The sequence below is a fragment of the Microcaecilia unicolor genome, chromosome 7, assembly GCF_901765095.1.
Source record: "Microcaecilia unicolor chromosome 7, aMicUni1.1, whole genome shotgun sequence".
NCBI classification, from domain to species: Eukaryota; Metazoa; Chordata; class Amphibia; order Gymnophiona; family Siphonopidae; genus Microcaecilia; species Microcaecilia unicolor.
The window spans coordinates 106,444,441-106,471,735 of record NC_044037.1 but is presented as its reverse complement, the minus strand read 5'-3'; the positions used below and the strand labels follow the sequence as shown (position 1 = coordinate 106,471,735).

General features: G+C 45.3%; 1 protein-coding gene across 4 annotated transcripts in view; it reads left to right on the top strand.

Annotated features, from left to right (window-relative positions):
• Positions 1-27,295, top strand: part of HIRIP3 (HIRA interacting protein 3) — a 156,311-nt gene that overhangs the window by 106,149 nt on the left and 22,867 nt on the right. For 3 of the 4 annotated variants that reach the window (XM_030208720.1, XM_030208717.1, XM_030208716.1), the window contains 3 exons: positions 9,389-10,698; positions 10,888-11,068; positions 11,164-11,262. In XM_030208720.1, the coding sequence (XP_030064580.1) occupies positions 9,389-10,698; positions 10,888-11,068; positions 11,164-11,262 (1,590 nt within the window). The remainder of the gene's footprint in view (positions 1-9,388; positions 10,699-10,887; positions 11,069-11,163; positions 11,263-27,295) is intronic. The other variant, XM_030208719.1, reaches the window with a different exon arrangement.

The window sequence follows — 27,295 nt, the reverse complement described above, 5'->3', positions numbered from 1 at the left end:
TGTAGGAGGAGCCAGCATTTCTAGTAGACTGGTCCCCTAGACATCCCAAGAAAGCAGTAGGGAACCCTAGAGGGCACTGCAGTGGACTTCATAAAATGCACTCAGGTACACATCTCACCATTGCTCCCTTATCTTGTCTGCTGAGCCCCCCCCCCCCCAAAAAAAAAAAAAACCCACTACCCCCAACTGTACACCACTACCATAGCCCTTACAGGTGAAGGGGGCACCTATATGTGGGAACAGTGTGTTTCTGGTGAGTTTTGGAGGGCTCACAGTTTCCCCCACAAGTGTAACAGGTAGGGAGAGGTAGGAGCCTGGGTCCACCTGTCTGCAGTGCACTGCACTGCACTGCACCCAACACTAGACTACTCCAGGGACCTGCATGCTGTTCTAATGGACCTGAGTATAACATTAGAGGCTGGCAAGTAATGTTTTAATCACATTTTCTGGGGGTGGGAGAAGGTTAGTGACCGCTGGGGGAGTAAGAAGAGGTCACCCCTGATTCCTTCCAATGGTCATTTAGGGCACCTTTTTGTGCCTTATTCGTTATAAAAACAAGTCTAACTCAAAACGTCTTAGTTTTAGGCTTGGACGGTTTTGTTTTATTCCATTATGGCTGATAAATGTCCAAGTGTTAGGAATGCCCAGATCCTGCCCTTAACATGCCCCTGATGCCCCCTTGTGATTTGAATGCACTTCTGATGGACTTCATAGAAAAACGTGTAAAAATTGGTTTTGAAAATACCAATTTGGACGGTTTTGTGAGAAAAACTTCCAAATGCAGATTTATGCCACTTCTTGGACATTTTTCTCTTTTGAAAATGAGCTCCAACATGTCTTAAGAATCAGGAAACAATGGGATGAGTGGAGAGACATTTTCCCTAAAGGAGACAGTGATAGGCTGATATGGCCTCCAGATGGAGGTGGACAGATGTCACTTTGAGACATATTTGAGGACTGTTGTGACAGGGCAGTTAACAGGGTCTTCATTTTGAGATTGCACCCATAACGTGAAATGTCGCCATTTAGAGAGGATTTTCAAGCTGCTGGTTTTCTTGAGGCTATTTGCTTTAAGGGTTCTGAAATGGAGAGAGGTTTGATCAAGTCCCACTTAATCTACAAGCTGTCAAGGACAAAATCTTGGGGTTGTGGCGCATAACTTGACCATGATCTTATGTTAGTAGTGAGGGATTATGAACCAATGATATTGCTTGACATACTGACATGGTTAGAAGACACAGAAACCAAGTCTGCCTTAGCCAATGACTTGCACCTCTGCGGATCTTGTGAAGTTTCCTGGGTATGAAGGGAAACGGAGGAAAGGTATAAAGTAGGGAATAGTGAATGCATGTGGGGCAAGTCTGTGTGAACTTATGTAGAGAGCAAAACTGCACATACTTTGCATAGCTCTGTGAAGCAAATAAATATATGGAAGGTAGGCCCCATAGGTCCAAAAGCATACGAACAGTTTTGGATCTAGGGACCATTCGTAAGGATGTAACTTGCGACTGAGAGAATCTGCTAGGCGCTTTTGGTGTCCTAGAAGATAAGCAGCTTGTAGAGTGATCTTTAATTGAACTGCCTGACGTCATATTCTTAGAGTTTCCTGGCAGAGTGCAAGGGGTTCCTGAGCTCCCTTGTTTGTTTATATAGAACATGGTCATTTGATTGTCTATTGAATGACATTGGAATGAATCCAAGGCTTGAAAGTTCAACGAGAATTGAAAACTGCTCTGAGTTCTAAAGGTTTATGTGAAGACTTTTGTTCATATGTTCCAAGGACCTTGAGTTTTTAAGTGAAGATGATGAGCAATGTGTCCGTTGTTAAAATTAATTCTCCGAGGACAAGCAGGCTGCTTGTTCTCACATTTGGGTCGTCATCCATGGCAGCCCAGAAACCGGGAAGAAATTTTGCCAGCAAAAATAAAGACTTTCGGGAAGTACCATCGCGCGAGCAGGACGAACGGTGCATGCATGAACAACTTCCTGCCCGCCGCACGAGTGTGTCTCCTTAGTCTTTTTTTCTCCGCGGTTAGGTGCGGCAGTGTTTTTTGCTCCAGTCTGTCAGGCCCAGGACGAAGACTTCTTTCGTGATTCTTGTACGCCTTCTTTTTCTTTTATATCCTGTATATATATATATATTTTTTTTTTTACTAGTTTCCCGTACTTTTCTTATTCTTTTTTGTCAGTCCAGACCATCGACATCGACAGGAGCATCGACGTTGGGGAGCAAGGTAATGGCTGCTGAGAGACCAACTCGCGCTGGGAGCAGTGAGGCGTCGAGTGGGTTTCCACCTGTCTGGAGGCCTCCTATTATGCAGGCCCCCCGGGATCGACCTTCGTTGGACCTGGCCTCAAGGAGATGTGAGGATTCCACGTCCTCCTCTTTGGTACCAAGGAGTCTCGATGACGGGTGTCGAGCGAAGGCTAAGAAGCATCGTCATCGATCTCCTTCGACACACGTTACTGGGAGCTCCGGGGCATCGAGAGAGTCGGCACCCGAGAAGCGTCGACTCCGAGAGGACCGCTCCCACTCGGTACAGGAGGTGTCGATGCATCAGTCTCTCGGCAGCCCGGTACCTACTCCCGAGCCTCCACGGGTTTTGACACCGCCTGCTCCGGCCCCGCAGCCTTTTCCGATGGCGACTCTTGACGAGCGTATCTGGGCCTTACTTCCAGAACTTCTGGAAGGCTTACTGCGACAATCAGCTTCGGTGTCGGGGGTGCTTGCGCCCTCTGTGCCTCCTGCTGTAGCAGTGCCTGGCCCTTCTCCTGGGGTGAGGTCTCCGACTGCGGTACCGCTTGCGGCATCTGCGTCGGCTGCCACCCAGGTCAACTCCCCTTCGACATCGATGGAGGAAACTTCGCTGCAGTCGCGGGCGTCATCTTCTCGACATCGCCACAGCAGACATCGTTCCTCGGCGTTGAGACAGGTCCAGTGTCAGAGTACCTTGACACAGGTACTGACACTGAGCAGGAGCGCTCGTGTGAACCAGAGGAAGATCCCAGATACTTCTCTTCCGATGAGTCTTTTGGGATTCCCTCTGACCCTTCTCCTCCGCTGGAAAGAAGACTATCCCCACCAGAGAGTCTGTCTTTTTCCTCTTTTGTCCAGGAAATGGCTACTGCTATTCCCTTCCCTGTGGAGGTTGAGGATGAGCCCAGGTCTGACATGCTGGAGGTCCTGGATTATTCTTCTCGGCTTAAAGAGGCTGTGACAGTCCCTCTCCATAAGGTACTGAAGGAAGTCCTTATGAGAAACTGGTCCGCCCCTCTGTCTGGCCAGGTAGTTCCCAATAAAGCTGAGTCCCAATATCGGATCCACGGTGAACCTGGATTGATGAGGTTCCAGTTGCCCCAGAAATCCATGGTGGTGGATTCCGCTGTCAAGAGAGCTAGGAGTACTAGAGACTATGCTTCGGCGCCCCCAGGCAGAGAAGCTAGGACTCTTGACTCTTTTGGGAGAAAGACGTATCAGGCTGCTATGCTCGCTGCCAAGATCCAGTCATACCAGCTTTTCACGAACATACACTTGCGGGACTCAATAAGTCAACTGTCCAGCTTGGTTGATACACTCCCTGCGAGTTGGCCGAGCCTTTTCGCCAGGTGGTCAGGCAGCAGAAGGCATGTTGCAAGTTCCTGGTCAGGGGGTGATACTTTTGACGTGACATCCAGGATCGCTGCTCAAGGTATAGTGATGCGCAGACTGTCATGACTGCGTGTCTCTGACCTAGATCATTCGGTTCAGCAGCGGATGGCGGATGTTCCTTGCCGGGGGACAATCTTTTTGGAGAAAAAGTAGAGGATCTTGTTAATCAGATTAAAAAGCATAATGATGCTATGGATTCTCTCTCCCGCCGGGCGCCTTATGCTACAGCCTCCTCATCTAGGAGGTTTTTTGGAGGGAAGAGAAGTGCTCCCTATTCCTACTCTAGGCATAGGTACACTCCTGCTTCTTGGCAGCCTGCCCAGGCTCAGCCCCAGCGCACTCGTTCTCGTCAACGGCATGCATCAAAGGCCCATTCTGCTCCCCAGCAAAAGCAGAGGACGGGCTTTTGACTGGTTCCAGTTCAGCATAGCCTCTGTAAAAGTATCCGTACCGGACAACTTGCCGGTAGGAGGGAGGTTGATATTTTTTCACCAAAGGTGGCCTTTCATAACCTCCGACTGGTGGGTTCTTCAAATAGTTCGGTTGGGATATACACTCAATCTGGAATCCAAACCTCCAAATTGCCCACCAGGAGCTCATTCTTACAGCTCCCAGCACAGGCAGGTACTTACAGAGGAACTCTCCGCCCTTCTTAAAGGCCAATGCAATCAAACCCATTCCACCAGGGGAAGAAGGGCTGGGATTCTATTCCAGGTACTTCCTTGTGCAAAAGAAAACGGGGGGAGGGGGGGATGCGTCCCATCCTAGACCTAAGGGCCCTGAACAAATTTCTAGTCCGAGAAAAGTTCAGGATGGTTTCCCATGATTCAGGAAAACGATATGCTATGCTCTCTGGACTTAAAGGATGCTTACACCCACACAGGAAGTATCTTCGGTTTCGGCTAGAAACACAACACTTTCAGTACTGTGTACTGCCCTTTGGTCTAGTGTCTACGCCCAGGGTATTCACAAAGTGCCTAGCTGTGGTCGCAGACTGGGAGTGCATGTCTTCCCTTATCTTGATGATTGGCTGGTGAAGAGCACATCAGAGGCGGGTGCTCTTCAATCCATGCGAATGACTAGTCAAGTGCTAGAACTACTGGGGTTCGTGATCAATTATACCAAGTCCCATCTCACCCCGGTTCAAAAATTGGAGTTCAGTGGGGCACTGTTGAACACAAAGACAGCTCAAGCTTTTTTCCCCAAGGTGAGAGCAGACAATCTTCTGTCCCTAGTGTCTATGGTTCGAGCATCTCGACAGATCACTGCTCGGCAGATGTTGAGGCTTCTGGGGCATATGGCCTCCACAGTTCACGTGACTCGCATGGCACGTCTACACATGAGATCAGCTCAATGGACCCTAGTTTCCCAGTGGTATCAAGCTACGGGCAGTCTAGAGGATGTGATCCAACTGTCCACCGACTTTCGGAATTCCTTGCAGTGGTGGGCGATTCGGTCCAATTTGACCTTGGGACATCCATTCCAAATTCCTCAGCCACAAAAAGTGCTGACGACGGATGCATCCCTCCTGGGGTGGGGGGCTCAAGTAGATGGGCTTCACACTCAAGGAGCTTGGTCCTTGAAGGAAAAGGTCTGCAGATCAACCTCCTGGAATTGCGTGCGATCTGGAACGCTCTAAAGGCTTTCAGAGACCGGCTGTCCAACCAAGTGATCTTAATCCAGACAGACAATCAGGTTGCCATGTATTACACCAACAAGCAGGGGGGCACCGGATCTCGCCCTCTGTGTCAGGAAGCCGTCCAGATGTGGCTTTGGGCAAGCAGTCACGGCATGTTTCTTCAAGCCACTTATCTGGCAGGCATAAACAACAGTCTGGCCAACAGGCTGAGCAGGATAATGCAACCTCTCGAGTGGTCACTGGACATGAGCGTAGTCCGCAAGATCTTCCGAGCGTGGGGCACCCCCTCGGTGGATCTTTTTGCCACTCAGATCAATCACAAAGTCCCTCAGTTCTGTTCCAGGCTCCAGGCCCACAACAGACTAGTGTCAGATGCCTTTCTCCTGCATTGGGGAACAGGCCTTCTATATGCGTATCCTCCCATACCTCTAGTTGGGAAGACTTTGCTGAAACTCAAGCAAGACTGTGAACCATGATTCTGATAGCTCCCTTCTGGCCGCGTCAGATTTGGTTCCCTCTTCTTCTGGAGTTGTCCTCCGAGGAACCATGGAGATTGGAATGTTTTCCAACCCTCATCACCCAGTGTAGAGGGTAAGCCTATCACTGGACAGCCTTTAGTTGTTCGCTTCATGAGAGGTTTGCTTTTGTAAAAGCCCCATGTCAAACCTCCACCAGTGTCATGGGATCTCAACGTCGTTCTCACCCAGCTGATGAAGCCTCCTTTTGAGCCACTGAATTCCTGCCATCTGAAGTACTTGACCTGGAAGGTCGTTTTCTTGGTGGCTGTTACTTCAGCTCGTAGAGTCAGTGAGCTTCAGGCCTTGGTAGTACATGCACCTTATATCAAGTTCCATCACAACAGAGTAGCCCTCCGCACGCACCCTACGTTTCTGCCAAAGTTAATGTCGGAGTTCCATCTGAACCAGTCAATTGTCTTGCCAACATTTTTTCCCCGTCCTCATACCCGCCCTGGCAAAAGCAGTTTACATACCTTGGACTGCAAGAGAGCACTGGCCTTTTACATGGAGCGGACAAAGCCCTTCTGATAGTCCGCCCAGTTGTTTTGTTTCTTTCGATCCCAACAGGAGGGGAGTCGCCATCGTAAAACACACAATCGCCAATTGGCTAGCAGATTACATTTCCTTCACTTATGCCCAAGTTGGGCTGACTCTACAGGGTCATGTCACAGCTCATAATGTTAGAGCCATGGCTGCGTCAGTGGCCCACTTAGTTGGCCTCCATTGAAGAGATTTGCAAAGCTACAATGTGGTCATCAGTCCACACATTCACATCTCATTACTGCCTTCAGCAGGATACCCCATGCGACAGTCAGTTTGGGCAGGCGGTGCTGCAGAATCTGTTCGGGGTTTAGAATCCAACTCCACCGCCGAGGTGAACGGATGTGTGTTTAGCTCTCTCTCTGTCTCCCATTGAAGTTTGTGCACAGAGATTCGCTGACCCGTAATGGGGAAGCGAAAAGGAAAACCCAGAATGCCTACCTCCATAGGCAGGGTGGAACCTACTCCGTTGCGGCAGATGACTCTGGTAGAACTGGGACTGTTAATGCTGGGAGCTGGTGATCTCGCTTCGGGCGGTCCGGGTGATTCTACAGACCAAAGCGCCGAGGGAGTTTCATTGAGTCCTACCCCAACGGCTGTACCTCCAAGGCCAGGAGGGAGAGAGGACGCAGCGAGGGAACAGAGCGCAGAATCCAGAAGTCGGTCCCCTGCGCGGGTGTGTGGAGACCCCGCTGCCTCCTCAACGCCACAAGGAACATCGATACGGATGAGTATACCATCTGAAAGGAATCTGAGCGAGCCCTCTGTGGGTATTGGAGAATTGATAAGACCTTCAGCTATTACCCTAGAAGTTCTCTGGGAAGCGATACAAGGCCTAAACTCCAACTTTCAGTAGATCTCACGAATTCTAACGGGAGATGTGGCAGAGGTAAAGCAAACTCAGATAGCTATGTCTCTTAAAGTAACAGCAAACAACTAAGATGGATACCTTTGATATAGATCTTAAAGCAGTGAAATCCTCAACGGAAATGTTGATGAAAAACTCTAACCTCCAGCAACGTAAAATAGATTTTCTTGAAAACCAGATTAGGATTAATAATTTACGTTTTCTTAATTTTCCTAAATCTCCACTCATTCCAGCACTAGAAATGTTGAGAAAATATGTTAAAGAGGTATTAGGGGTCCCCTCTGAGGGATCCCCACCTATTATTAGAGTACAATATATTTCTGGTCCAGGAAGGGGTGACTCTCCTGAGAATCCTCAATCTGGTATGAATTTAACTGACTTTTTAGAAAATTCTATGGAGATTATAACTGAGAGAACTACGCTGTTGATTACATTTGCTCTGCAAACTGATCATAATAATATACTGAGACTTTATTTTTGCCGCATGAACTCCACCTTTCTTGGCTCAAAAATACAGATTTTTTCCAGATTTTTCCAAAGACACTCAAAGAAGAAGAAAAGCGTTTTTGCTATTAAAAGAAAGAGTTCTCCGAATTGGAGGAACCTTTCAATTGAGGTTTCCTTGTAAATGTTTTGTTTCTTTGAATTCTATATCTTATATATTTTTTGACCCAGGAAAGTTACAAGAATTTATTTCCTCTAAAGAATAATGCTGTAATAGGCACTGTATTAAGGCGTTGCCCGGCTGCGATTTCCCACCTCTTTCTGTTCAATTTGTTTCCCTTTGTTTTAATAGATTTATTTCCTAGATCTTGGATCAGCTTATTGTGGACTATATAATGTTAGGATAATTTACCAAGTTGGATTGATTTTCTTATACTCTTTTTTTTCTTGAATCTTTATTTATGTTGGATTGCATAAATTTGAATAAAGTATAATAATAAAAAAATCCAACTCCACCCCCCCCCCCCCCCCCCAGGCCCATTTTGATTCTGTTTCAGGCTGCACTCTCAGTTGATTTTGGTTTCAGGTCAATCTATGTTATGTCCTCGCCGTTGCGAGGCCCAATTGACCAATGTTCATTTTTTTGGGTGAGCCTGGATGCTAGGGATACCCCAATTGTGAGAACAAGCAGCCTGCTTGTCCTCGGAGAAAGCGAAGATACTTACCTGTAGCAGGTATTCTCTGAGGACAGCAGGCTGATTGTTCTCACAAACCCGCCCTCCTCCCCTTTGGAGTTGTTGTTGTTGTTGTTGTTTCTTGTTTATATGCTTTTTGATTAAACTAAGGAGACACGCTCGTGCGGCGGGCGGGAAGTTGTTCGCGCATGCGCGGTTTGTCCTCGCGCGACGGTACTTTCCCGAAAGTCTTTATTTTTGCTGGCAAAATTTCTTTCCGGTTCCTGGGCCGTCATGGACGACGACCCAATTGTGAGAACAATCAGCCTGCTGTCCTCGGAGAATACCCGCTACAGGTAAGTATCTTCGCTTTATCGAAGAACTGATTGGTGTGGACACCCTACAGTGAGATTTGAGCATTGTAGCCACCATTTCAGCGAAAGGTGTACCCCACTTGTGACTGGAATCTGTTTGCTGAGAGGCTGAAGGTACTGGTTTCAGTACGTCTTGAGACATAGGAGCCAGCTTTTTAAAATTATTGGGGGTGCTAAGCTCAGGGGAAATAACCCATCCCTGGACACATACAAAGAATTTTCTCAATATTGGGGATGCTCAAGCACCCACAGAGTCTGCTCCTATGTCTTGAGATGCCATTGAAGATGACATATATGCAGTCTGGCTAAATGGATTACATACACTGTTGCTGCCATGTGCCCCAGAAACTGTAGGAAAACACGAGCCGGCTGTAGCTTAGTGATTAGAGCAGGTGACTGTGAACCAGAGCAACCAGGAATCAAATCTCACGGACACTCCTTTTGGCATTGGTCTAGCCACTTAACCCTCCATTGCCTCAGGTACAGACTTTAGATTAGATTGTAAACCCTCTGGGGACAAGAAAATACTTACTGTACCTGAACTACCACTTTGAAAGGCATGATAAAAAAAACAAACAGACTAGCAGCAGCCTGAAGTATATTTAGAAAGAAGTGCATAGGGATTAGTTTGCAAGTGATCAGGTGACTTTTGGCCCTCCTAAGCGAATTCTTTCTTTCCTAGAGGAAAGCTCAGATGAAGATTCTGGGGTGGATCAGAAGAAGCCTTGCCCACGATCTGCTCCAAGGAGGGGTTCCAAGAAGGCTGCAAACACTGAAGTAGCTTCTGGGGATTCAGCATGCAAGGGGAAGATTTATGCAAGAAATGGGGGAGGGAGAGATACTAGTGTGGAGATGAAAAAAGGGAAAAGTGAGGTGGGAAGAAGGGAGGTAAGAAGTGAGGATGAGATGAGTGAGAAGGAGGACAGTGACCTGGAGGGGCCCCCTAAGGTACCAGAATCCAATTCCAAGCATGATAGAGCCAGGAATAGGGTATCTGGCCATAACCAGAAAGGAAGGGGGGAATGGAGAAGCAGCAGCAGTAGTTGTGAGGAAAATAGGAGGGTAAACACCAACAAAAACGGAAAAGCAGCAACGAGAAACAGCAGCATTAAGAATAGGAAAATAGCTGCCAACAAGGAAAGAAAAACAGCAGTGAGAAACAGCAGCAGCAGTGAGGAGGATAGGAGAGTAAGACCCACCAAGAAAGGAAAACCAGCAATGAGAAACAGCAGCAGCAGCAGCAGCAATGAGGAGGATATGAGAGTAAGCCCCACCAAGAAAGGAAAAGCAGCAATGAGAAACAACAGCAGCAGCAGTGAGGAGGATAGGAGAGTAAGACCCACCAAGAAAGGAAAAGCAGCAATGAGAAACAGCAGCAGCAGTGAGGAGGATAGGAGAGTAAGACCCACCAAGAAAGGAAAAGCAGCAATGAGAAACAGCAGCAGCAGTGAGGAGGATATGAGAGTAAGCCCCACCAAGAAAGGAAAAGCAGCAATGAGAAACAACAGCAGCAGCAGTGAGGAGGATAGGAGGGCAACCCCCACCAAGAAAGAGGAAACTGTGAGAAGGAACAGTGGCAGCAGCAGTAGTGAAGAAGATGAGGGAGAAAGCCCCAACAAGAAAGGGAAGGCAGCAAGGCAGAGCAGCAGCAGTGAGGAGGGGAGGGGGGAGGGAGCAAAGAGCAGCAGCTGTAGTGAGGATGATAATGGGGAAAGTCCCAACAAAAATGGTGAGAGGACAAGCAGCAGCAGCAGTGAGGTGGATCAAGGGAAACAAGTTAGCAATAGCAGCAGTGAGGAGGATCAGAAGAAAAGTCTCAAAATGGAAGGAAAAAGGGAAAGGAGCAGCAGCAGCACTAAGGAGAAAAAGGGTGGTGGAAGATCTGAAGCTCAAAAAGGTCATTCGCAGCAGGGAGGTTCTTTGGATGATTCAGATAGTGCATCCGAGGAAGAAGAGATCCAGAAGAGCCAAAGGGGAAAGAAAGACACCAAGGTAAGAAATTTGGGGTGGAGGGATTCCTATAACAGACTTGTTTAACAGGTATTTTCCCTAATTCCCTAAAGATCTTAGGCCCTGACTCGCAGTAAAGCTTCCTTAAAATCACAAGTGACATTTGTTCCCCAGAGGGGTAGAATTGCTGGTGTCCTTGCTCATAATGTCTTCCTCCCTTCTTCTGCACAGTCAGGTCCTGCTAATGAGAAGAATTCTGGGAAGGATGAGCACCCCTCAATCCGGCGGCTAAAGCGCTGCATCTTGGCCTGTGGTGTCCGCAGGAACTACAAAAAGCTCTTTGAGGGGAAGCGTTCAGTGAAGGCCAAGGTGGAAGTACTTAAGAGGGAATTGGAGGATCTGGGAGTGAAAGGTTAGTCCAGATTGATTTCCCACACAATGTCAGTGGTAAAGACAGGGATTAGCACTAAAAACATAACCCCTTTTCCATGTCCCTTTCTGCAAAAGGTAACCCTACGCTGGAAAAGTGTAAAATTGTGCGACTGAAACGGGAGGATGCTGCAGAGCTGGCTTCTCTGGACACAAGTAACATCATCTCTAGTGAAGGTAGGTGGGCGGGAATAGGTGCATTCAAAGATCTGTGAACAGGTTGGGTTTCAGTAGTGTAATAAGTAGTGGTTGCTGCAGGACAGGAATGATGGGCATTGTCAGAAATTTATTTATTTATTTGTTACATTTGTATCCCACATTTTCCCAACTATTTGCAGGCTCAATGTGGCAGAGTACTTACAGAGTACCATAATGGTGTTCGCCAGTTCCGGTATGAACAAATACAAGGTGTTATTCCGTTAGAATAGGGTTCATGTATGGTTGATATAATGGGGAGCTTAGGGAGGAAGGGGGAAATTGGGTGTGTCCAATACAATCTTTGGTTTTGTTGTGTTTGAGGTACTCAGTCTTTTATGTTGGATCGGTGGGATATGCCTTCCCGAACAGGTTTGTTTTTAGTTCTTTCCGGAAATTGAGGTGGTCGTACCTTGCTTTTACTGTTTTTGGCAGAGCGTTCCATAGTTATGCGCTTAAATAGGAAAAGCTGGATGCATACGTTGATTTGTATTTGAGGCCTTTGCTGCTTGGGTAGTGAAGATTTAGGTATGTTCGTGCTGATCTTCTTGTGTTTCTGGTTGGTAGGTCTATGAGGTCTGCCATGTAGCCTGGGGCATTGCTGTAGATAATTTTATGAACCAGAGTGCAGATTTTGAAAGTTATACGTTCTTTGATTGGGAGCCAATGCAGTTTTTCTCGGAGGGGTTTGGCACTTTCAAAACGCGTTTTTCCAAATATAAGCCTGTCAGCTGTATTTTGAGCGGTCTGAAGTTTCTTCATAATTTCTTCTTTGCAACCCGCATAGATTCCATTGCAGTAGTCTGCATGGCTTAGTATCATTGATTGTATCAAGCTTCGGAATGTTTCTCTCGGGAAGAATGGTTTCACTCGTTTGAGTTTCCACATTGAGTGGAACATTTTCTTTATGGTAGATTTCGCTTGATTCTCTAGTGAGAGGTTCCGGTCGATTGTTACTCCGAAACCTTTCAGGCTGTCTGTGATAGGAAGGGTATAACCTGGGGTGTTTATGTTTTTGGGTTTATATGTGTTGTATTGGGATGAGATGATGAGGCAATGTGTTTTTTCTGTGTTGATTTTTAATTGGAATGCATTTGCCCATGAGTCCATGATGTTTAAACTGAGCTTGATTTCATTGGTGATTTCTGCCAGATCGTGTTTGTAGGGAATATATATTGTGACGTCATCAGCATATATGAATGGGTTAAAGCCTTGAATGGATAAGGACTTCGCTAGTGAGGTCATCATGAGGTTGAAGAGGATCGGCAATAGTGGTGATCCTTGCGGCACTCCACAGTCTGGTTTCCACGGTGATATGTTTTGTTGGCTTTCGCTTGATATGTTCTTGTAGTTAGGAAACCCTTGATCCATTTGAGTGTGTTTCCGCTGATTCCGAAGTAATCTAGGAGTCTTAGTAGTATATTATGATTGACCATGTCGAATGCACTGGACATGTCAAATTGTAGGAGAAGTATGCTTTTACCTGTTGCTATATCCTGCTTGAATTTAGTTAGGAGAGTAAGTAATACTGTTTTGGTGCTGTGTAGGGGGCGGAATCCTGATTGTGAATCATTTAGTATTGTGAATTTGTCTATGTAGTCGTTAAATTGTTTGGTTACCAGGCCTTCCATTAGTTTGATTTATCGGTGGGATAGATGCTACTGGACGGTAGTTGGTGATGTCATTTGGGGGGTTTTTGTGTCTTTTGGTATCGGGGTAAGATGTTGCCTTTTTCTTTAGGAGAGACTTGCTGACCTGGACATGTATACCCTGGAGGAAAGGAGAAACAGGGGTGATATGATACAGATGTTCAAATATTTGAAAGGTATTAATCCGCAAACGAACCTTTTCCGGAGATGGGAAGGCGGTAGAACGAGAGGGCATGAAATGAGATTGAAGGGGGGCAGACTTAAGAAAAATGTCAGGAAGTATTTTTTCACGGAGAGGGTGGTGGATGCTTGGAATGCCCTCCCGGGGGAGGTGGTGGAGAGGAAAACGTTAACGGAATTCAAACATGCGTGGGATAAACATAAAGGAATCCTGTTCAGAAGGATGGGATCCTCGGGAGCTTAGCTTTGAATGGGTGGCAGAGACGGTTGGGAGGCGGGGCTAGTGCTGGGCAGACTTATACGGTCTGTGCCAGGGCTGGTGGTTGGGAGGCGGGGATAGTGCTGGGTAGACTTATACGGTCTGTGCCAGAGCCGGTGGTGGGAGGCGGGGCTGGTGGTTGGGAGGCGGGGATAGTACTGGGCGGACTTATACGGTCTGTGCCCTGAAAAAGACAGGTACAAATCAAGGTAAGGTATACACAAAAAACTAGCACATATGAGTTTATCTTGTTGGGCAGACTGGATGGACCGTGCAGGTCTTTTTCTGCCGTCATCTACTATGTTACTATGTTAGGTACCTTGTTGAAGCATGAAGTTTAAGTGAGATGTGAAGTCTGTTATGAAGCAGTGGGGGGCAGATTTTATTAGGTAGCTGGGGCAGGTATCCTTGGTCCCAGTAGAGAAATATTTAGGGTGTGCCACAGGGCAGAATTGGAATAAGAATATAAGAACTGCATCCATCAAGCCCAGTATCTTGTTTCCAGTAGTGGCTATTCTAGATCACAAGTACCAGGTTGGATCCCAAAAAAAAGCTAAGGTACTTACCTGTAGCAGTGTTCTCCGAGAAGAACAGACATATATTCTCACATGTGGGTGACATCATTCATGGAGCTCAGTGCAGACACTGTCATAGTGCACTGTCACTTTAAAATTTTGAAGCAGTGCCCCCACCGCCCATGCGTGTTGCCTTCCCACCTGACGCCTGTACGTGGGACCAGCAGTACAGTACTAAAGCTAAGAAGACAACTCCAAGGGGAGGCGTGAGGGATGTGAGAATATATGCCTCCTGTCTTCAAGAGATCACCTGCTACAAATAAGTAACCACTTTCTCTGAGAACAAGCACTGCCAGACTCACAATATTGTAATGAACCTGGCAATTATGTAGAATGTGAACCTGGCTGAAAAAAATGGGCCAAAGGGCAGAGTTGACTTTTAAGTAGCAAAAAGATTCTGCAGGACTGCTTGCCAAACCAGCTATCCAGCCTAGAATGCTGGTTCAGACAGTAGTGAGTTTTGAAAGTGTGGATAGAAGACCACTTTGCTGCCTTGCAAATTTCCTCAATAGAGGCAGAGCAGAAATGGGCTACTGAAGCTGCCATAGCTCTTATTGTGAGCAGTGACACGGCCATAAAGGGGAGCGTACGTATAGGAGATACAGTCAGCCAGCCAAGTCAAGGTAGTTCATTTGGTAATGGGAATCCCTAATCCATTAGTGTCAAAGGTTATAAAAAGCTGGGAGGACTTCCTATGAGGTTTTGTACGCTCCAAATATGCTAGAGCTCGCTTGCCGTCTAAGGAATGCAGCACTGCTTTTCCAGGTTGAGAGTGTGGCTTAGGGAAGAAGACAGGAAGTACAATGGACTGATTGAGGTGGAATTCCGATACCACTTTAGGAAGGAATTTTGGGTGGGTTCGGAGCATAACCCTGTCGTGGTAGAACCTGGTGTAAGGTAGGTCTGCCACAAGGACTTGAAGTTCTCTGACTCTTCTGACAGAAGTAAGTGCTATTAACACTACCTTATATGTGAGAAACTTGAGAAAACAGTGATGTAGTAGTTCGAATGGAGGTTTTATGAGAGCTGTGAAGATGACATTGAGATCCTATGCCACTGGAGGTGGTTTGATAAGAGGTTTGGTATGAAAAGTTTCATAAATCTCACTATCAAGGGATAAACAGAAACTGGTTTATTATCAACTCTGAAATGAAATGTGCTAATGGCACTCAAATGTACTCTGACCAAGTTAGTTTAGAGGCGAGGAGGTACTTCATAATGGTAGGCAGAGAGCACCTAGCAGCACACCAGAGGGGCAATCTTTTCCACTTAACATTTCTGTGTAGAAGGTTTTCTAGAGGCTAGGATTATCATAGAGCAGTGTTTCCCAAGTCACTCCTGGAGCTATCCCCGTGCCAGTCAGGTTTTCAGGATACCCACAATGAATATGCATGAGGTTGGTTTGCATATACTGCCTCCATTGTATGCAAATCTCTTTCATGCATATTCATTATGGATATCCTGAAAACCTAACTGGCAAGGGGTTCTCCAGGACCAACTTGGTAAACACTGTCCTAGAGACTACGTCAGAAAGGTTTAAGGAACGTAACTCTATATTGTCATGAACCAAGCCATTAGAGCTAGAGAGCAAGGGTCTGAATAGAGGAGGGGACCCTTTGTTCTGTGTTATTAGGGTTAGAAAAGAATCTGTTTATAGGGCACTCCCTTCTTGCCTCTAAAAGGAAGCTGAACAGAAGAGACTAGAAAAAAGCAAGCCCTTTTAGCAAAGGAAAAACACTTTAGAGTTCAGTTTTTTTCTCTTTTATAATAACACAAAAATTTATTAGGGTAAATAAATGGTTACAATAAAAATTCTTTAATCCCAGTATTACAGAAAATTGAATTCTTATTTATATCAGTCCAAATTTCAGTATAAGGAAAATAAAATCTCTCTCTCTCTTTCTCTGTGTTTTCCCTTCGGAAGCTGTCAGATTCTGACCTAGTACAAAAGGTACCCAAGCTGAAAACTGAAGCTTAATTTTGTCCAATCACTTAATGCCTTATATTTTCTCTCTTACTTATCTGGTATTCTTCAACTCTGACCTCTAAGGTCACCTTCACATAATTCTGTTTCTTTGTATTTTTCTCAAATATTCATCATTTGCTCTTTGTAGCCTCTGTCCCTTGAATACCTATCACTCATTGTGGTCCTTCACTGAAAATGTCCCTGTGTTATGTTCAGAACGTGTTTGAAACAAACAGACACTTGTTAAATTTTATAGCCCAATTACCACAGCTAAGCAAGCCTGTCTATGGTCTGTGAGAAAACCAAGACACAAGCCAACTAATTGCCCTACTAGGTCAGAAAAAAGGAATGTTATACAAAGCTGACTGATCTGAAAAACCAAACAGCGCTATACAGATCTAACCTCAGTGGTTCCTTGGATGATAACTCTAGGAGAAGAGGGAACTAAATTTGATGTGGCCAGTAGGGAGCAATTAGGATCATGGTCCCTTGGTCTCGGTGTAGTTTAAGAAGAGTCTTCCCTATGAGAGATAGTGGGGGAAAGGCATATAGAAGGTCTGCTCCCCAATGGCGCAAGAAGATATCAGGTGCTATATGGTTGGAATCATAGATCCTAGAACAAAAGCGGGGAAGCTTGTTGTTCTTAGGAGAAGCAAAGAGGTGTATCACTGGGATCCCCCACTGTTGGAATATTTGACAAACTACAGAAATGCTGAGGGACCATTCGTTAGGTTGTAGGGCTCTGCTCAATTTGTGTGCCATACTGTTCTGTGTGCCGCCAGATGGATGCTCTTGTAATATGCTCACCAGCGACCATCCCAACTAGAGCCAGAGAACAAAAGATAAAGTCGCGGCTGGTTGGGAACCGCACCCTTCCCCCATAAACCATGGCTGAACAGAGTCGGACCAGAGGTGCGGCGCTCAAACCATCACGTGGCTGAACAAATGAGCAGCGCTCAGACTTCTGTAGTACCCTCGCAACGGCAAGCGGAGTCACTGGGCAGCCTGCAGGCACGATCGCGATCACCATCTGGGAAGTGTGCCCTCCCCCTTAACCATGGCCAAACAGAGCCGGACCATCAGGGAGGCAGTGGCATGGCGCTCGAACCACCACATGGCTAAACAGCTGAGCGGCGCTCTGAAAACTGTGGGACCAGAGAGAAAAAGGAATGGCTCATCTGCCATCAGTGGAGACTCCCACAGCAGAATAAGAGACTACACTGATAAAACCCAATCCAGGTGAGAGGCCGTCATTGAGAACCTCTCTGTAGATGGCCCCCTTTGAACTGATTCTAGGTGCCAGGGTGGAACAAACGAGGGAGGATAGTGCCCAAATCACGGAGAATGTTGAGGTAACCGCCCACCCCACAAGAAGACTAGGCGACCCAAATGGAAAACACTAAGCTAGGTCTAATAATCGCAAAACAACTCCCCACACCTACAAAAAAAAACATATAACAAACACAGAGGCACACAAGACTATACAACTACCACACATCCCCCCTTATCTCAAGACCAGGATAATTGAACTCCCTCTCAACACTAACAAATACAAATTGCATATAACAAGAACTCTAATAAGCATACTTATCCTAACTCTACCGTCCACCACAGAAACCCTTATGCAAGATGACAACATAATACCAACACTCCGCATCCCGAATCACCATATTACCAGCACCAAACTCTCACAAGACAGACTCCACACTCACAAATGAAAAGATGTATCCAAACAACCGGACAACAAGACACACACCAAAACTATCCAACCAAACTCGAAATCCCGACAACCGTCAGCTAGTGAAAATCTCCAAAGTAGCGATTACAGAAGACAGCTACCTGCCAATACCAGTGGGATATATTAACACCAGATCAGTGTTAAACAAAACCGAAACAATCAGGCTAGATATTCAAAGAAGACCTAGGACTGGTGTTCCTAAACGAAACTTGAATACACGACAAAGAAGACCCCTTAATACTAGACCTTTGTCCCCCAGGATATAAATTTATACATTGGACTAGAAATGAAAAAAAAAGGAGGGGACATTGCACTCATCTACAGATCCTTTTTCCCAGTAGTACCCATTGCAGAATCCATTACACCACAACTAGAAATTACCTTGGTTAAAACAGGCGACAAAAACCCTACACAACCAACTAACATACATCCTATTCTACAGGCCTCCATGAAACTGGAAAACGACCCAAACCAACTTTATGGACTTCATCTCAAACTCCAGTATAAGTAACTCCAACATTCTGATAATAGGAGACATGAATCTACATTTGGAGGATCAGAATATCGAAAGTACCAAAGACTGCATAGAACACCTCCACCTCTATGACTTCCAAAGATCAGCAGTATCCACAAAACATGTCAAAGGCCACACACTAGACCTGATAGCATACAGACTCTCAACAAACCAGGATTTTAAAATACAGAATCAGAAATGGACATAAACTCGCTGGTCTGATCACTTCAGGCTGAACATGACCCTCTACTGGAAGGAACAAGGGTTCAACACAACACAACCAAAAACCCTACATAAATCAAGAGGAAAAGTCGATGCAACTAAATGCTGGTCTTCCGTTACAGCGATTAATGGTCACCACAAACAGATTCCACAGATTTCATAACAGAATGGGACAACAAATGTACCACTGTACTAGACACAATAGCCCACATAAAATCCCAAACCATACAAAAATGAAAAGTCCATCCCATGGGACAACAAAGACCTGAAAGAGCTAAAAGTCCAATGCAGAAAACATAAACGGATTTGGAAAGGAAAAAAAAACAAAACGATATCACTATTAGCACATGGAGAGAAACACAAAGAAAATACATCAAAATTAGACTAGCCAAGAGAAAATTCTATAAAGAACAGGTAGGTCCAGATTACAAAGACACAAAGAAACTTTATAAACTACGTAAACACCCTACTAAATGCCAAACCCCTAACAATAGGAAAAGACGAGTCCCCACCTTACAAGAACTGGCCAGATACTTCGAGCAGAAAATCCTCAACATACAAAAGAGTCTACCACAGGCGAATACCAACCTCGAAAATCTACTAGACATACTCGACCACCCACCAGAGAAAACACCATCAGACAGGACTTGGAAAACCTTCACAAAGCTCACCAATGAAACAGTTACACAAGCGATAAAAAAAATTCTCAACCGCTCACTGCACCCTTGACACATGTATGTCCCAACTACATAATGAAAACTCCTAAACGCTTCCTGGATCAACTCGCCTCCCACCTAAACTTCATGTTCTAAGAAGGCAGATTCCCAAGTAGAAAAAGGCAACATACTATTCACACCAATTGCAAAGGACACACACACAAAAAAAAAAAACATTCAAGATACCACTAACTACAGATCAATAGCTCCATACCCCTGCTGACCAAAATAATGGAAGAAATCGTTGCCAACCAACTGACTGACTACCTCAATAAACTTTCAATACTGCATGAGTCCAATCGGGTTTTAGGCCCCACCACAGCACAGAAGCGGTACTGATTGTACTATTAGCCAAATTCAAACAAGAAATTTTGACCAGGAAAAACATCCTTCTACTTCAGTTCAACATGTCCAGTGCATTCAACATGGTTGACCATGCTATGCTTCAAAGAATCCTTGACAAAACAGGAATAGGAGGAAAGGTACTTGAATGGTTCAGAGGATTTCTGACCACCAGATTCTACCAAGTGAAATCAAATTCTTCAATCTCCACCCATGGAAAGCAGAATGAGGAGTCCCCCAGGACTCTTCACTGTCACCAATACTCTTCAACCTAATGATGGTCCCTCTTGCACTATCACTATCTAACAAAGGCTTCAACCCCTTCATATACACCAACGATAAAGCTATCTTCGTCCCTTTCAAAAAAAGATATATCCAAAATTGCCACCCAAATTACAGACAGCATAAACACCTTGGAAGCTTGGACATCAACTTTCAAACTGAATAGGAAAAAAACACAATGCCTAATATTCACATCACTGTACAATACCGAACACTTCTCATTCATCAATATTATGAGCACAACTCTTCCTATAGCAGATCACCTGAAGATCCTAGGTATCACCATAGATCGAAAACTATCATTCGACAAATGGATTGCCAACACTACAAAGAAAATGTTCCACATGATGTGGAAATGCAAACAAATAAAAAATTATCTCCCACAGAATATTTTTTGTACTTTCGTCCAAACCACAGTCCTCACCCATGCAGATTACTGCAATGGAATATATGTGGGGTGTAAAGAACAAGCATTAAAGAAACTACAAACTGTGCAAAACAAAGCAGCAAGACTTATATATGGCAAAAAAACACATTTTGAAAGTGTGCAGCCTCTACTCCAAAACCTACACTGGCTACCTATCAAAACTCACATATCCTTCAGTATCTGTACGCTAACCTACAGAATAATTTTTGACCTCACCCCAGCTTACATGACTGATCTAACAATACTACCGCAATGCAACACAACCAAGAACATAGGATCCTACCTCACACTCCACTTCCCAAGATGCCAAGGCCTAAAATATAAAACCACATACGAAACAAGCTTTGCTTACATCTGCACCAAAACCTGGAACTCCCTGACTTAAAACATATGAACAACTACCTACAATTCAGAAAACACCTGAAGGCCCACTTCTACAAAATAACCTTCCACTCCAATGACCCCATTAGCCACGTAACTAGTAAGACAACACCCCCTATAACCACGAATCTTCAACTGATCTGAACGCAAACCGATCTTGAACCTCGCACATTTGCACTGCACGACTCAGAACCTGTTTTCCCCCTGGAACATATAAACTGTTCTTTCTTTCAGTAAACTGTAAGCCACATTGAACCTACCACTAGGATGGAAAATGTGGAGTACAAATGCAATAAATAAACAAACAAACAGCTCTTATAGAGATGTTTCAAGAAGCTGCCCAAGTCCATATCTGGATTGCTTGCCAACAAAGGTGGCAAGAACCTGTTCCTCCTTGTTTGTTCAGGTAGTACATCGCAATCTGGTTGTCTGTGCAAACAGGTATTATCTGGTCAAGAATGCAGCTTTAGAAAGTTTTGAGGGCATTCCAGACTGTTCGCAATTCCAGGAGACTGATGTTGTTTTCACCCATAGGGTCCAAGAGCCCTGTGTGTGGGGACCATCAAGGTGAGCACCCCAAGTGGAGGAGTGGCCTAGTGGTTAGGGTAGTGGACTTTGGTCCTGGGGAACTGAGGAACTGAGTTTGATTCCCACTTCAGGCACAGGCAGCTCCTTGTGACTCTGGGCAAGTCACTTAACCCTCCATTGCCCCAGGTACAAATAAGTACCTGTATACAATATGTAAGCCGCATTGAGCCTGCCATGAGTGGGAAAGCGCAGGGTACAAATGTAACTAAAAAAAAAACCTATGATGTGGAGGGGCTGAAGCGAAAGACCCCCGGGTGAGATTCTGGGATACCATCCACAACTAGAGAGTGGCGTAGCTGTGGAGTGACTCGAATATGGGCCGAGAGCAATCCCGTGGCTTGGGACCACTGAGAGGAGAGGGTCCACTGAGGAATTCAGAAGTGGAGTCCACCCAGTAGTGTTACATGGACTGTTGAAGCCATGTTACCAAGTAGGCGGAGCATCTGATGAGCATATACTTGGGTGAATTTGAACACTTGAGCGGAGAGATGCAGTATACTTGTTTGAAGTAGGAAGGCTCAGCCCTGAGTAGTATCAAGGAAGGCCCCAATGAACTCTAAGGTCTGCACAGGTTGAAAATGTGATTTGGGGCAATTGGTCACAAATCCAAGGAGTTCTAGGAGCCGTATGACAGATAGAATGAAGGTCTGTGCTGACTCCCGGGATGCTGCCTTGACTAACCAGTCATCGAAGTAGGGGAAGACATGTATGCTCCACTTGCGGAGCATTGCAGCTACTACTATCAGGCACTTTGTGAAGACTCAAGAAGCTGGAGCCAATCCATTCAGTAAGATCTTATATTGATAATGCAGAGTCCCACAGCATAAACAGAGAAACTTCCTGTGCGCAGGGAGACTAAGAGGCATATTTTCAAAGCACTTTGGGAGGCTAAGTTCCATAGGTTTCTATGGAACTTTGGGAGGCTAAGTGCTTTGAAAATATGCCTCTGTGTATGTATGTGTATGCCTTCTTGATCTAGAGAGCAAAACCAGTAGTTGTATCATGGGAAGAAGTGATCCCAGTGAAACAATGCAAAATTTTTCTTTTAGATGAAACGTGTTTGTCTTGCAGGTCAAGAATTGGTCATATTCCCCCCATCTTTTTTTGTATGAAAAAGTATCTGGAGTAGAACCCTCAACCCCTGTCTTGCAGAGGAACTGGTTCTATTGCATTCTGCTGGAGGAAGGTCAGAGAGCTCCTCTCAAAGTAGTGTCATCTGGAGGGAGATGAAACAAGACTCTCTTGGTAGATGGTCAGGAGGTCTTTTTTTTTCCCAATGCAGAGCATAACCTTGCTATATGATACATAGCATCCAATGGTCACAGGTTATGAGAGGCCTTTCTGTTGAAAGGGGATGAGTCTTCCTCCCACCGGTAGGTTGCTTGGCACAGACAACTGTACAGTGGCAATGCTTTCTAGGAAGGAGTCAAAAACTGGGTTGTTTAGACTGAGAAGGAGTCTGATATTTTTGACCCCACTGCGTGTAGTCCTTTGAGGTGGAGGAAGAGTGGGAGTGAAACAACGCTTAGATATATAGTAATTGGAGCTTCTAAATCCTCCTGCAATCTTCTAGACAAGGTAGCAGAAGTCTATGGCCAGGAAAGAGTTATTATGGTATCTGTGTGTTATTAATTAGGTCAGACACTTCCTCGACTTTGTCACCAAACAAGTTGTCTCCATGATAAGCGATATTTGCTATATGCTCCTGGACAGCAGATTTCAGGTCAGAGATCCTGAGCCAGTAAAGACGCTGCATTGCTACTCCTAAGGCAGAAATGTGTGTGAAGAGACATCAAAGGCTTGCCTTGCCAGATATTTTTGACAATCTAGAAGTTTCCTGTGAAGCTTATGAAACACATAAGCCTTCTCAGGGGGAAGAAATTCTGCAATGGGAAAGAGTACTTTGTATTAGAGATTTCACGTAAATTGTGGAATAAAGTGGATAATCTAATATTTATTTATTTATTAGGATTTATTTAGTAGGGCTGCATATTAATCACGATATGTTAATCATTAATTGTGATTAATGATTAACCACCCTCCCTCCCCTGCCTATACGCCCTCTCCAGCATCTCTTCTTCCCCTCCCGGACTGCTGGCAGCTCTCTTCTCCCCTCCCGGTTTACCTTGTCTTGAAGTATGTCTTCACCCTTCAGCAGCAGTATATAGAAAAGCTGCCTCAGCCTGCACTGGGCCTTTCCTTTTGACGCAACTTCCTGGTTTGAGAAGGGGGCGCCTGGTCAGAAGAAATGGCCGATGCAGGCCGAGGCAGTGTTTCAATATGCTGCCACTGCAGAGTGAAGACTTGCTGCAAGACAAGGTAAACCGGGAGGCGAGAGCCATCTGCAATCTGGGAGAGATGGCAGGCAAGTGAGGGAGAATGCAGGAGGGCAGGGGGAATTGAGAGAGAACGTGGGCGGGAGGGGGGAATTGAGAGAGAATGTGGGAAGGGAGGCACATTCAAGAGAGAGAGAATGGGTGAAGGCATGGGGAGGGAGAGAGAATGGGTGAAGGCACGGGGGGAGGAGAGATAGAGAAAGAATGGGTGAAGGCACGGGGGGGGAGAGAGAGAGAATGGGTGGAGGCATGGGGGGAGAGAGAATGGGTGAAGGCAGAGGGAGGCATGGGGGGGGAGAGAGAGAATGTGTGAAGGCACAGGGAGGAACGGGGGGGGAGAGACAATGGTGAAGGCACAGGGAGGCACATGGAGAGAGAGAGAAAATGGGTGAAGGCACAGGGGAGCACATGAGAGAGAGAATGGGTGAAGGCATAGGGGGGCACATGGGGGGAGAGAGAATGGGTGAAGGTCCCCTCCCCGCCAGCCGAAGAAATCCACTGCCTGAGTCACCCCCTTCTTCCTTGTACCGCCTCAGGAGCGAGGAAGTTGGCGGGGTGCCTCCAGCCACCAACGCTTGCACTCCCCAAGCATGCTCAGTTCGTGCATGAACTGAGCATGCTTAAGGTAGTGCCTGGAGGCACCCCACTGACTTCCTCGCTCCTGAAGAAGCACAAGGAGGAAGGGGGACACTTTGGCAGTGGATGTCTTCAGGTGGCTTCGGTATTTCCACCAGCAAAGATAAGATATCTAATGTGGGGGGGGGGGGGTGAGGAGGAAGAGGAAATGTGTGCCCCCAAGTCCATGGGATAGGAGGTAATGGATTAAAAACTGATTGAAGGACAGGAAACAGAGAGTGGGGTTAAATGGGCAGTATTCACAATGGAGAAGGGTTGTTAGTGGGGTTCCTCAGGAGTCAGTGCTAGGACCGCTGCTCTTTAATATATTTATAAATGATTTAGAGATGGGAGTAACTAGCGAGGTAATTAAATTTGCTGATGACACAAAGTTATTCAAAGTCGTTAACTCACGAGAGGATTGTGAAAAATTAAAGTGGACCTTACGAGACTGAGAGACTGGGCGGCTAAATGGCAGATGACGTTTAATGTGAGCAAGTACAAGGTGATGCATGTGGGAAAAAAGAACCCGAATTATAGCTACGTCATGCAAGGTTCCTCGTTAGGAGTTACGAACCAAGAAAGGGATCTGGGTGTCCTCATCGATAATACACTAAAACCTTCTGCTCAGTGTGCTGCTGCGGCTAGGAAAGCGAATAGAATGTTGGGTATTATTAGGAAAGGTATAGAAAACAGGTGTGAGGATGTTATAATGCTGTTGTATCGCTCCATGGTGCGACCGCACCTTGAGCATTGTGTCCAATTCTGGTCGCCGCATCTCAAGAAAGATACAGTGGAATTGGAAAAGGTGCAGCAAAGGACAACAAAAATGATAGCGGGGATGAGACAACTTCCCTATGAAGAAAGACTAAGGAGGCTAGGGCTTTTCAGCTTGGAGAAGAGACGGCTGAGGGGAGACATGATAGAGGTATATAAAATAATGAGTGGAGTGGAACAGGTGGATGTGAAGCGTTTGTTCACGCTTTCCAAAAATACTAGGACTAGGGGGCATGCAATGACACTACAGTGTAGTACATTTAAAACAAATCGTAGAAAATTTTTCTTCACCCAACACGTAATTAAACTCTGGAATTCGTTGCCGGAGAACGTGGTGAAGGCGGTTAGCTTGGCAGAGTTTTAAAAGGGTTTGGACGGTTCCTTAAGGACAAGTCCAAAGACCACTACTAAATGGACTTGGGAAAAATCCACAATTTCGGGAATAACATGTATAGAATGTTTGTACGTTTGGGAAGCTTGTCAGGTGCCCTTGACCTGGATTGGCCGCTGTCGTGGACAGTAACTTCATGGAGTGTCCCCTAATCATTGTACCCATTATTATTGTGTTGCCCAGTTTGTTTGCATCCCTCATTTCCTTTAACATTTCTATATCCGTCTGTTCATCCTGGCCAGGCGGACAGTAGTACACTCCTATCAATATCCTTTTCCCCTTTACACATGGAATTTCAATCCACAGTGATTCCAAGAAGTGTTTTGTTTCCTGCAGAATTTTCAATCTATTTGATTCAAGGCTCTCGTTAATATACAATGCTACCCCTCCACCAATTCGATCCCATGGATGATGTCACCCACATGGTGAGAATATAATATCTACTTGTCCTCGGAAAAATAGATTCCATGATGCTTACCTTAAGGGGATAAGCAGAGGCTTTTTCAAGTCTACCTTGTAAATAAAGTTTATGGGGTTTTTTCCTCCAGGAATTTGTCAACCCTGTTGTAAACCCAGGTATGCTATTTTTTTTTTTTTTACCACATTTTCCACAAACAAATTCCAGAGCTTAATTTTACATTGAGTACATAAAGATTGCCATACTTGGACAGGCCAAAGGTCCATCAACCCCAGTATCCTGTTTTAAATGTTCTATATAGCATCATGGCATGTTCCCTAATATTTGTACTTTTTGAAAGAGTAAACAACCTGATTCATATTTAACCATTGTTTTCCGTTCATAATTTTAGACCTCTCCTCTGCTCTGAAGAGCCCTAACCTCTGCTACCAATCCTCATAGGAGAGTTGATCTATCCCCTTCATCATTCTGGTCTCCCTTCTCTATAACTTTTCTAATTCTGCTATATCTTTCTTCAGATGCAGCAATCAAAACTGCACACAGTACTCAAGAGGTTTCTTCTACAAAGCGGTGCTACCGATTAGTGATATGCTGAATGCAAAGAAGCCCATTCAGTTCCCAGTTATGCTATTTACCTCCACAATGTTCTGTGGCATTGAGTTCCATAAGTCAACTATATGTGTCTGAAAAAGTTCTCTCTCTTGAGTTTAAACCTGCCCTTTCTGAATGGTTAAGTAATTATTTTTCTAACCTGTTTCTTTGTATTCCATCTTCAGAGCTGACAATGAGTGGGTGCTTGAGAGCATGTGAGATCACGAGTATATATGAATGAGAGTGTTTTACACTTTTCCCCAAATCCCCCTAGACCTATGTCTGAAAGAGTTCACTCCACCAGCAGTCTGACCTCTGCCAAACTAAGAACATAAACTGTATCTATGGCCCACAGTGGCTCCTTCTGCCTGTAGCAGAGGCCAAGATACCCGGACCTGCACCAGGGCTTTTCTTTTCCTCTAATCCTGTTTATGGGTGACTTCAATTATCCAAATATAGACTGGGTAAATGTAACATCGGGACACGCTAGAGAGGTACAATTCCTTGATGAAATCAAGGACAGCTTTATGGAGCAGCTGGTGCAGGAGCCAACGAGAGAAGGAAATATTCTAGACTTGGTCCTTAGTGAAGCGCATGATCTGGTGAGGGACGTTATGGTACTGAGGCCGCTTGATAACAGTGATCATAATACGATCAGTTTTAATATCGACCTTGAAGTAACTATACACAGGAAGTCAAATACGTTAGTGTTTAACTTTAAAAAAGGAGACTATGATAAAATGAGAAGAACGGTGGAAAAAAACTTAGGGGGACAACTGAGAGGGTAAAAACTGTACAACAGGCATGGACGCTGTTCAAAAATACCATCCTGGAGGCCCAGGCCAAACATATTCCACTAATTAGAAAAGAAAGACGGAATTCCAAAAAACAGCCGGCCTGGTTGAAAAGTGAGGTGAAGGAAGCTATTAGGGCTAAAAGAAATGCCTTCAGAAAATGGAAGAAGGAACCGTCTGAAAATAACAAGAAGCAGCATAAGGAGTGTCAAAGCAAATGCAAGTCGCAGATAAAGAAGGCCAAGAGGGATTAC